The sequence below is a fragment of the Mus pahari genome, chromosome 10 (genome assembly GCF_900095145.1).
Source record: "Mus pahari chromosome 10, PAHARI_EIJ_v1.1, whole genome shotgun sequence".
Taxonomy (NCBI): Eukaryota; Metazoa; Chordata; class Mammalia; order Rodentia; family Muridae; genus Mus; species Mus pahari.
This window is the reverse complement of record NC_034599.1, coordinates 88,407,355-88,419,854: the sequence shown is the minus strand read 5'-3', so window position 1 is coordinate 88,419,854 and position 12,500 is coordinate 88,407,355. Positions and strand designations below refer to the sequence as shown.

The 12,500-nt window shown below is 42.2% G+C and overlaps 1 protein-coding gene across 1 annotated transcript in view; it reads right to left on the bottom strand.

Moving 5' to 3' along the window:
* Positions 1-12,500, bottom strand: part of Slc9a9 (solute carrier family 9 member A9) — a 539,646-nt gene that overhangs the window by 285,394 nt on the left and 241,752 nt on the right. Inside the window, exons 7-8 of the mRNA XM_021206677.1 lie at positions 5,461-5,599; positions 2,357-2,462 (exon numbers count right to left, since the gene is read on the bottom strand). Coding sequence (XP_021062336.1) covers positions 2,357-2,462; positions 5,461-5,599 — 245 coding nt within the window. The remainder of the gene's footprint in view (positions 1-2,356; positions 2,463-5,460; positions 5,600-12,500) is intronic.

Sequence of the window (12,500 nt, the reverse complement as noted above, 5' to 3'; positions counted from 1 at the left end):
TTTGACAGGGCTGTTTTAGTCCTGAGTTAGTTAACATGTTCTCTTCTGACTTTGGCTAGCAGAGGGCTCAGAGACATACCCATTGCCAAACTATAGCAACACACAGCCACCTAATTTTTCAGAAAAACTCTATCCCAGAATATGAATGTTTATTCTCAACTAGGAGGCCCCATGATGTGCATGGCTGGTATTATGAGTTGTTACAAATCCAGTTTGGAAATTGGCAAGGATTAAATAACAAATAAACACGTAAGTGATTTGGACCTTCCAGCCTTGGTCTTTGGCAGTAGGAAATGCTCATAGCTAGCTTGGTCTGAATCAAATGTCTCTTAGGCATATTGCCTCAGTCTGGAGTACTGCTCAGGAAAGCCTGCTGATGGGTGCAGTCATAGACACTGGGGTCTTCCTACTACCAAAGCCCATACCTGCTATTGTCCATCTGTGAGGTCCTTAGGCATCCAGTAAGAGTTCCAGAGAGCTCAGAGTCATGCTTATTGCCAAACTATAGCAACACACAGCCGTCTAATTTTGTAGAAAAACTCTATCCCAGAACATGAATGTTTATCTTTAACTAAGAGGTCCCATGACATGCAGGTTGAGGAGTTTGATAAAAGAGCAAGGGACGATTCCTTCCACCATACATATTCCTGTGGCCTCTGACCTTAGATGTACTTTCTAGAGCAAGATATAGTTGAATAGACTCTGAAATAGAAAATCTTCAATCATAGAGATGTACATGTTTTAGGTGTGTGTGTGTGTGTCTATGTGTGTGTGCGCTCATGTGCATGTCTATATTAGAATATACTACCTAATCTTCCTAGAAGGTAAATAGTTATTCTTCCAGTTGGCGTAATGTAGATAACTTTACAAGTTAGCTATAGAACAAGGCACAGAAGAAAGGGGAAACAATGTTTTTGAGTAACTGTGATGTAAGGGATCATTTCACTTAAATGATATATAATCTATTGTAGGCCCCAAATGCACAGCACTTCAGCAAACTCCTTAGTACCATGACAACATATAAACATAACAGTCTTTTCATTGCAATAATTTGGATAAAGTGCCCAGGAAGGTGGCATCCAGTGGTGACACCTTGATTTGAATATCATGAGAACTTTTAAGGCAGATTTCTGGCTAGAAGCCTGTGGGGATACAGGGCCTATGAGACTTCGCAGTGTTTCAGGTCAGTTTATCAACTGGTCATCATGCTAAAATGATATGCAGTAACAGGCCAGAGATGACCAATGGACAAGGCAGGCTCCTGGGACCCAGTGACCCTCTGTTGGAGGTCAGCCTGGTCTGCCACAGGGGAGGCTCATTTGTCATGGGACTGCCTAAGAGTTTGGATTTGAAGTTTCTAGCTTTGAACCTCACAACTCATCATACAGTGGACTGGGACACTTCTTAGCTTTGAGTCTTTCTGTAGGTTAAAATCATCTGGGACAGTGGTTTGTGGAGCATCCTCAGTGAGTGTCCATTTTAATTGTTGCTTAGGTTATTCATCTATTAGATTGAAAATATCCCAAGGACACAGATTTTTACTATTGGTAATGGTGTTGTAATGAGTCCCACAGATTTCTTGACAGTTAAAATGTGGTAGGTAAGTATGTGCCCGGTACTGAAGCATTAGAGAAGCAGAGGCAGGCTGAAGAGCTCTGGTGACTCTCATACATGAGAAGCACAAGTTGGTACAGCTACCCCAGTACAACCCCCACAGGGACAGACCAACAGTTTGGTTGAGGAATCCATAGGAAAGAATCTAAAGCCCATGAGTCTTAAGACAGTTTTCCCTAGATCAACTATTCAACCTCGGAGGGCTCTGTAGACTTTCTGCCATATGTGACACTAGACTGTAAAGCTACCCACTGGCATTTGGTGTTCTCACTTGACCAGGCAGATGTGCAAAGATTACAGACACTGATGTGTGTGAGATGTGCACTCTCTGGAGATGCTGCTCACACCAGAGCCTGCTGCTGGGTGCCAGAAGCCACTGACTTCTTTCTCCCTAGTGAGGCTGGATGTGTGTGTGTGTTCACAGTGCATGTAGCCTTTCATTTATCACGTCATCCATCATAACTATCGGCCAGTCCCTTTCACCATCCCCTCCTGTCCAAAAGGAAGACAAGAACATTTTGAAATCATCCTGTTAAACTATTCTGCACAAAGTGGATGAATTATTTTTTATTATTTCTCCCCAGGGAGCCTGGCAGAGGCTGATTTTGATAGAATCCATTCAATTCACTATTTAAGAGAGACTTCATTCCCTCTCTTGCTGGGCTGGGAAGGTTCCACACCGAGACACACACAACAATCCACATTCACAGGCCTTGCTCACCCTGCAGCATGAAGCACTGACCTGTTAAGCCGGCAGCCTCTGCAGACAGGAAGGCACTCCAAGAAAGGAGGAAAAACAGGCCTGTCTCCAGCATGGGGAACTCATGGAGCTTGGTAAATTTGGTCAAGTGACAAGGCGTGTTAAGGAAAACAACAACTGTTTTTATAACTCAATCTCCTTGTTGCCTAAGAGGAATGGACTTGGCAATGAAAGTTGCAGAGCCAAAGTCTGTTTATTCCTATCTGAATAGGGGTAGCACCCAGGCCTCAAGGAGTTAGTGTGATGTCCGTGCTCCTCTGCAGGATGAACACACCCACAAAACATTCAGGTTTTTTTTTTTTTTTTTTTTTTTTTTTTCAAAGAGTCTCTACTAAGACTGTATACCAGCAGGCTGTGGGTATGAAATCTCCTGAATGTGGTTTGGCCCCTGGAGTGTCACTTCAGAAACACTGGCAGATAGAGGAAGGGCAAGGGAAAGATTGTGCCTCGGAATCAGAAGAGTCTCTTAGAGGAGGTGATGGTAGTAGACCCTAGGATGTAGCCTGATGCAGGCCCTCTGTGGAACCCTCTCCCCTAGGGCTGGAAATAGAGCAGGGAAGGCAGTTATTCATCATGAGCAGGGGACAGCTCATCCTCTCCTAGTACAAATAGATGGAGGAGAAATATTTTGATTTTTAAGTCAAATAAAATAATCTTTGGCAAAAAAAAAAATGGATTCATTTTGACAAAGGCGATACTTGGGCAATAATCTGTAAATTCTAAATTAGGAAAATAAAATAAATAAATAAAAGATGCTGACCCAATCTGGGCAGAGAATGGGTAATGGGGAGATAGTTAAGAGTCTGCAATGATGGGAAGTTTTCATTTTTGCTAGCATGTTTACTAGGCACAAAATGCTCTAAAAAAATTAATGAGCTATGATTGGCTTGTAATCTAATGCTTTTAGAAGAAAATAATGAAACCTATTCGACATTAAAAGATAGTGGATGTTATGGAGAGAAAGTCTGACCTTTGACTTCTGGGGTGGAATATTTGTGTTCAGTTCTTGGCTTGACCACACACACTGAGTCTGTGACAAGCAAGCAGGGTACTAGCCTCGTCCTCACTTCTGTCCCATGTGACTTGGCAATAAGAATAATACATCTCCCCTCAAGTTTAGAGAGAGAAATGGGATGGGTATGTGGACAATGATTTGTTAAGTTTTAGAAAACCAGAATACCAAGGATCAGAATGGTAGGAGTCAAAATTCTGTGCTCTGGTAGTCATAGACCTAGCCCACTTGGTACCTCCAATTCTCTGAGGGGAAATTGGATGAGGGTATTATCTGTCTGCTCATTGCCACGTGCTCTTGTATAGAATGATAGACTCAGAACAGCACTGTCACATACTGAGGGCTATGGAGAAATCTCTGTTAGTAGCTTAGGTCAAGTTCTTTGGGTAAAACACCCTTCTTGGAAGGTGTGTGAGGTCAAGCCAAGGACTGAACATAAATATTCCATCCCAGAGGTCAAAGGTCAGGCTTTTTCCCCTCCATAACATGCACTATGCATCTTTAAAGAACTGGATGTGACTTTACGTGGAGTGAAGCATGGGCTTACCTGGGTCCTTTCCCACACCCCACACCCCCTTTGTTACTTAAGAGGAACGCTTTGCAGCGCCTCAGAGGTGTTCAATCAATCCTTACTAGGTTTTTTTGGGGGTGGGGGTGGGGCGTTAACACTTTCTTGGTTATCAGATTAGCTCTGTATCTAAATAAGCTATAAAACATCTCTTCCTTCAACCTTCTCCAAGAAGTCATTAGTTCTGAGTTAAAATCTAAGTCTAGAGCCTGAAGGCCTGGCCTGAAGAGACTGCCTCACTATTGACTGACAAGATGGCCAGGTTAGGGGTAGACAGACAGCTGTGTACACCTGTCTCCCCCCCATAGCCTGTCTATAGAGCCTTAAAGCCACCAAGTGCCAAGCAATTGGCCCCAGCACTGTCCTGGAGGACTTTCCATTGGTCCTTGTCACATCTGCTTCTATGCTTTCTTACAGATGTGACCTGACCCCCAGCAGACTTCTGGCCTTCATGACTGTCCCCTTTCCTTATCAGCCTGTTCAGTTCTGTGGCCACACATTCTGCTCCACAGCCTGGGGGGCGAGGGTGGAGGTCTGATTTCAACTTTCCCACCTAGTCTGCGCTATCAGAATAAAAAGCCTGCTTTGGAATCCCAGGCCTGAAACACCCGAGCTGTATGGCCACAATCAAATTGTTTAATTGTTGGAGATTCTTCAGCTGTACATACAGGGTCTACCTTCCAGAATCATTGTTCAAAGATAAAAAAATAAACCTCTTAGGTTATTAGAGGGGTGACGAAGTTCCAAGTAAATCCTAAGTGATAGTATTATCATCATGTTCATTGTTCCTATTAAGGGACCCAGAGGTAGTATGGGAGGCCCCTTACCTCCTTAATCTCCTGTGTAAAGAGAGGGTATAAATGCTACAAGATAGATTCAAATAAGGAGGAGCCTGTGGAAGCCCTGGCACATGCTACACCCTCAGTCCATGTTCCCACCATCTATTCTAGTGCAGGCAGCAATGTGACCTCTGCCATAGCTCTCATCTAATGATTAAGACACAAAAGAAACCCACATGTAGCAGCCATCATTTCTTCACTCCCCATCCCCACAATACAATTGGGAAGCGTTTTAAACCCTATTGGTCTGGTCGTTGTCCTGGCTTACCCTATCAGCTGCAGACCACCAGCAGAGTGCACTCGCCTTATCAACTGTACTTGGTGCTATTCTGTTTTTCACCTGTATCTCCCATCCTTTCTCTTTACCTTCCTGTACTCAGTCTTGATGTCCTAAGCCCGAAACTTTCCACGGGTGGCAATGTTTCCAAGGCTGTCTAAGAGAAGGCATTCTCAACCGTGGTAGGTTTGGCTGTGGATAGAGGAAGAACCTGCTTCCTGTACCACTGCTACTGATCCAGTGCCTCATGGGATCGCACAGCACTGGAATGGGCTCAGCAGTGTTGTATTGAATTGAAGCTGCAGAGGAGGGTCGTTCAGCTTCAGCAACATTTCATGCATGCTGGCTGCTCTGCACTGTCCCCAGATTCCACATAACAGCAAAGGATATCAGTGCGGTGACAACTGCATATGCGGAGCCCATTGCAAAGGAGCCGGCAAAGATCCCTAGGAAATTGCCCACAGATTGGAAGAACGCTGCCGTGTCAAACGCGTTGGGGTTCTCCTTGGGACTATAGATGGATATAGAGCTGAAAAGACAAGAGAAAGGCTTAGTCAGTGACAGTCAGAATTGCATACCACCTTCTGGGAGAAGCACACTTTCCCATGAGGCTGGGTGCTGGTGAGATCAACCAATGGAGAAGGAAAGAGGCCAAGAAAGCAGCAAGCATTCCTTGTCTTCCAGCCCGATCTCATGGTATCCATATAGTACTGCCAGTCAGTAAACATTTTTATATAGGGAGAACCGTAAAGAATATTGTTTCTGAGCAAACTAGGCATTAAAACATGGTAGGTGTATATGGGATCTGCTGAGAAGATAGATAACTGTGAATTATTTAGTAGCCATATGTCTTGAGCGCTGTTCTATATTCAACAAATGTCCCTGATAAAAACTGCACTTTTATGGCTTGTGCACAAATGGGCGATACAAATCACAGCATGCACAAAATATTCTGCCGTGATCCTGTCATAAGCCACAAAACATTTCTCTCTCCAGTGTCACCCTGTGGGAAAAGAGCCCTGGTGGCCTGCCGAACACCACAGTATTAACTCCCTGGACAGGCGAAGGCCCTGCTCTCCCACAGCGATAAACAGCAGTGGTCACCCAGGGTCATTTCTCATTTCTAGTTCTTATGGTGCCAACAGACAGATCTCCATGAGTAATGTGACCCACCAATAGACAGTCTGTTTAGTTAATTTCTTTGTTTGTTTTGAGACAGGGTTATACTGTGTAGCCCAGACTGGCCCCAACTCATTGACATCCTCCTGTATCAGCTTTCCAAATGAGACTGTAAGAATGAACCATCATGGTTGGCTTACTTAGATATTTCTTGTAATTGATGCTATATTTGATTTTTTTAAATGAAGGCTTTAAATCCCAGAATGCTAATAAGAGGGCCAAGGTGTGTCCTATTTTAGGAACTATGACCTCCTCCTAGTATAGCATTAAAATGAGCAGATGTGCTGAACCTGGAAGGATTGGAGGAGACTAACAAAGTTTGATTTTAGAATTATTTTTCGTCATTTTAATTTTAACATCAAGTCTTTAAAATTAGTCACGGTGAAGAATTTGGCAGTGAAAGAACTTTGTAGCTGTGTGGAGAGGGAAAGGCACAGCAGACAGGCTGATGGAGATTATACAGGATTATCCACAAAGGAACAAAGTCTCTTAGGCTAGGATGATTAGAGCCTGCTCACTCTCTGCTCTGGCTCTCTGCCTCTAGAGACTAGTTAGGAGAGGGGACAAGTGGGTTCCAGCCTTCCCACAGGAAGATATGTAAGGAAAGGTGGTAGTTTTAAATGTTCTTTGGATTTCTGTGGGTACCTTTAAACCTCCAAAGCAGGCCAACATTTCTACTTTGATCTCTTAATTGGATGAAGAAGGTGAATGGTGGTGAAGGCAGCCCTGTAATGAACCTGAGGGGGAGCCACCTGTGAGGAACCCCTCCTTCTGTGGAGTGTTAGGCTTCCAGCAAAGCCATGGTGCAAACACACCTTTTATCCTCTGTAACTGCCAATCCCCTGGAAGGTGTTAAACCCCAGGGCTGATGAAACCTAGTGCTGGAGCAGAAGTCTGTTTACCTTGGCATTCACCACCACAACTCTCTATTTCTGTCAAGAGGCATGAAAGGGAGATCCTTCCTTTCTTTCAAATAAAAGCCTGCCTTCCTCCCTCCCTTCCTTCCTTCCTTCTTTCCTTCCTTCCTTCCTTCCTTCCTTCCTTCCTTCCTTCCTTCCTTCCTTCCTTCCTCCCTCCCTCCCTCCCTCCCTCCCTTCCTTCCTTCCTTTCATCTTTTCTTCCTTATTTTCTTTTTGTCTATCTGTATTTCTTCCTTTCTTCCAAATAAAGTATCTATCTATCTATCTATCTATCTATCTATCTATCTATCTATCTATCTATCTATCTATCTAAAGTTCTGTAGGTTGTGCCAGCAGTGGGTCCGACCCCTTGAATTGGCATTTCTTTACCCCTCCCCATCTCTAACTCCCTAGAAATATTCTTCTGGTTGCTCCTGATATCCACAGTATCAGCTGGTGACACCTTATACCATTATTTATGGTTTTCTTTTCCTTAAACCAATTTCACTTTTATTAACCTATGAAATCTTTCACATACACAACTGTAAGTATGATGTGCTAAATATGTTTCTTTATGATGTATGTGAGAAAGTATACATTAACAAAAGTTCCCTGTGTCTGACCTCAACTCATTGTGCTGGCCCCACTGATTTGAGCTATGATCTTTGGGGAGATGTTGTCCTAATTCTGTCTAGTAAGACATGATAGAGCCTGTGTTTGCCCAACTCCATGTGATGTTTGCCTTATTAGAAGAGAAAAGCATAATAAACCCTTGGACCAGGGAGATACTCCACTGAATTTGTTAGTCATAAGTCTTTCCAGAATATAATCACTAGGTACCTTCTACATGCTGGGTGAAGCATTACACACAGGGTGCTGGAGACAGGTGGAGAAGCCTACAGGATGGAAACAAAATTAAATACCAGCTGGTACACGGAAGCCATCTCTAAGCAGAAAATCCTAAGAGATGGATGGCATGCATGGTGCCGAGGGTGGTGCTGTGATAGCTACAAACCATTTACAAAGGGGAAACACTGTTTTAGACTAAAGGAGATGGTATTTGATGTTGGATCAACAGACAGTAAGGGGGAGAGGCTATTCCAGGCAGTGACGAGAATATAAGGAAAGGCAGTGAGGCAGGCAAGTTCAGGGCACCTTCACAACATAGCTGCTGCGTGGTTATGGCTGGAACTCAGGGAGTCTGCACAGGAATTCACGCACAAAGGGAAAGTTGGGTGGCATTGCTTTTCTCAGAGGCTGTGGTTCCATTTTAAGAATGCACACTTACACAACATCCACTATCTTATGCCTATACTATAATTTTGTTTAATCTTTAATCTGTGTGTGATATCAGAGAGTCAATGCTGTCCTCCCTGACTGCCTCCTATCTTCTTTCTCAAATAAAGTGGCAAAGAAAAGGAGAATAGAATCACATAACTAGTATGTTCATAATGTAAACATTTTATTTCTTATTTATTAAAACACACAAAACAAAAAAACAAACAAAAATAATCCTCATGTGAAAGTAGTTGAGCAACATTGTTGCACTCACCTTAAGAGAGTTGTTTCTTGGATACCAGAGCCTTCGCTTAAATGGAATGGGAGCTGAACCTTCCTGTGTGCAGGAGTAAGTGGGGGAAGCAGTGTGTATAAGCATTGATGCTTGGGCTTCCTTAAGGAAACCTGCTAGCTTCTTCACCTACATTTCAAGCCTTGTTCAGTCTCACCTGGGCCTTCTTCCTCTTTGTATGACTATGACACAGCCTGGTGCTTGTCATGTGCAAGTCTATGCTAAGGATGATAAGATGACCTCAAGTATGTAGAAAGAAAGAAGTGAAAGAGTCTTGTAAAACTTACTCAACTCTTAAAATGAACTATCCCTATAGGATATCTATTAGGCATTGCGTAGATGGAGCCATGCTGTGGGTACTGTTGGCATTCTCAATGCAACGCTGAGCATCTCCCTTGTGCCTTGTTACTCATGTCAAAGCTTGGGCACCTCTTTCTTGGAGGACTTGAGGCAAGTCGTCATACTCATAACAGTTCCACCACCTGGTAAATAGAGATGATATTATTCCTCCATAACTGTGAGTTTCTGAAGCACTTATAAAATTCCTATGTGAGTGTTGATTAGAGGGCTGTTCAGTGTGTGCTTGTAATGTGCACTCAAATAAAGACCCAATGAAATTGTCTATCTCCATTATTACCATCATCCTGCTGAGAAATGCACATACCCACATTGTCAGATAGCAGAGTTCTAGGATTTGAAGCAAGCCTAACTTCCCAGTGTAGAAAGAAAGAGTGTTGACCTCTTGTCACATTGAGCTTGAGATTGTTAGCAAGGAACTAATCACAGAAGTGGGTGGGTTTGGAGAGACAAGGCACCATAAAGGCATCCTGTAGAAATGGTCATAAAAGTGGATCTCAACAGGTCTCATGTTCATCACAGAGTTCTTCAGCATATGCGTCAAGGCACAATATGTCCTAGCAAGCTGGACAGAGGCCTCCATGGGGCTAAGAAGGCCACAAAGCTCTGTTCAAGCTAAACCTCATTATCAGTGCTACATGGACTTAGGGGAGGAATGAGGCAGGAGGGAGGAGAGATATACAAGAAATAGACTTTGCAAAAGCCAGCTGTTCCTAGGGAGGTACCCTCTCTGCACTGCTGAGGTTCTAGAGAACTCATCCTTTAGATCCTTGGTCCTAGAAAGGCATGTCTTTGGGATCTGGTTTCCAGTCATGACACTAAACTTTTGAATTGTATGCAGCAGCTGGAGGGGGGGTGTTAAAAATTGGAAACAGCTCAATATTTAGATAGTACATCAGAGTTGTTATTGTTGATGTTGTTTTAAATTTCAACCTAAGGGAGAAATGTCATTGTTCAAGCAACCTCAAATCTTGTGACTTGACCCCTGTGCTAATCGCAATGGCTGAATTATTGAAAGGACAAGAGAAGTTAAGAAGAGTGGACTCTCCATTAATATGTTCAGCACTGTCCCTCAGAACACCTAGAGAGGCCAGTGTACACCACAATCTGGTGTGGGGGCAGGGAGGGCGGGTCTCATCACTTAGAGTTTTGAGGTAGCTAGATCCAATAGCTTCGAAAATATTATGACCAGAAATACCCAGTAGTGTTTAAATATTCATTTCATAAGTTGGAAATAAGTCCAGGTTATCGATTTACCCTGTTCAGGAACTGACTGCTCAGCAGAAACTGGGAGATAAATGTGCACAGCCCCTTCCATCTAAGAAATGTGAAATAAATGAAGTATTGTAACTTGATGAACAACACTAATAAGGGTCTTTATTTTTCAGTGCACTACTTAAGATTCATGGGCACAACTAAGACTCTGTCTACTATTTCTCAATAATGGACTTTATTTTTTGTCTAGAATACAGTGGTCCTGAAATGAAAAAGGCTTGGTGGCCTAGGGTGAATTGAGTATCTGGATTTGAGATCTGGGTATAGATCTTGGCTCTGTCTCACGGGCTGTGTGACCTTGATCAACTTATGTAAACTATTTGTATTCCCATTTCTATAAAATTATAACAGTACCCACTATATAGTGTTGCTATGACAATTAAATGCATCGATATTTGAAAGCTCTTAAAATGGCATCTGGAAGGATCTAGATAATCATTTCTTAGGGAAATGTTCCTTCCTGTTTCAAATGGTAACTTTTTTTTTTCCTTTTCTGTTTCTGTTTCTCTCCCTGCTCCTCCCCTCCCTCTCTCTGATCTGAAATAGTTCTGAAGAAAGTATTTCAAAGTAGATGTCCCATAAAAACGTTAGCTTAGGTTTATCTGACTATCCCCTGGTCTAGAGAGATAAGAATCTTTGGTACATGCAATGTATTTAGTACAGAGTATTCTGTGGCATAGTAAATTCATGGTGCAAAAACAGGCAGTGAGGAGGGGGAGATGAAAGTAAAAGAAAGGAAGAAGAGATGTTAAGGGAGACTTGACCCTGTGTGATAGTGATAGTGGACATAGTGAGGAAAGTGAGATCCCACTGGCTCCATCCATGACTTTGAAGGAAAGTGAGATCTCATTGGTCCTGCCCATGACTTTGAAGGAAAGTGAGATCTCATTGGTCCTGCCTATGGTTTTGAAGGAAAGTAGGATTGCATTGGTCCCACCCATGATTTTGATAACCTTCCATTCTGGATCCTACTGAATTACCATTTCTCAAAATGTTATAATTAAGTCAAGTCTCTGAGTTTTGAAAAACATTAATTCTTGAGATTCTTCTTTCACTGCATTCCCTAAAATACATAGCTACTAGTTGTTCCTAGAAACAACCTGGCCTCAGGTTGCAGGTCCTCCTGCCACAGAAGTGACTCTTTAGAACAACTTTCTACTCTTCACTTTTACTCTTAAATCTACTTGCATTTCTTTTGTTAATGTTAAATCAATGTCACTTGAAAGCTTTTTTTAAAAAGTGTTAAATGAACATAGTGTATCCCCTTTAGAATTTCTATGAGTATAATAAAGTATATAGATATAGATATAGATATAATTTCTCTCTCTCTCTCTCTCTCTCTCTCTCTCTCTCTCTCTCTCTCTCTCTCTCTGTTAAAATGATTATGTCAGGAGCTATCTAGGATAGGCTAAAGGCTACCAGGTAGGTGATTTTTCTGAAGATGGCCCACTGTTCTAAATGATCTGTGATCTGTGATGGGTGAGATCTAAGAGGCAAGGCTCAAAGAGACTTCATCTCAGGATTGCTTCTTGCAGCTGATATGCCTTTCCTGTCATGATTAAATTAATATAACAATTCCTGGGCATTATCCCACCCTATTGGGCAGATTTTCTGCAGATCAATGAAGATGTACTCTTTTTTTTTTTTAAGCAATGCTATGTATACAAATTAATGATTTCATAATTCTTAATAATCATTCAATAGAATTCCTAAATTTATACAAGTAAAATTTGAGCCCTCTATAATATACTCTACAATTAGGGCTCTGTAAACCTTCATGTGTCATGAGCTAATTATACTAAGATAAAAAGCAGGCATGAAACAGATTTATGATCAGGGTAAACATTCTTTCTGGTCTGTCTGTGAAATCATTATCTGATTACTAAAGGTCATATATCTGGGTATAGACAATTTATTGTAGGTGGTCAGACAAAAAAATAAAATATTGTCCGGTTTGTCTATACAAAAGCTCAAAACTAATGAGACACTAAGCAGATAGATGATCTGCCTCTTGACAAAACCACGCTAACTTAAGACATAAGAGTTATTGTTTTAACCGAAATGGATGCTCACAGCCAGCTACTGGATGGAACACAGGGTCCCCAATGGAGGAACTAGAGAAAGTACCCAAATACCTGAAGGGGGCTGCA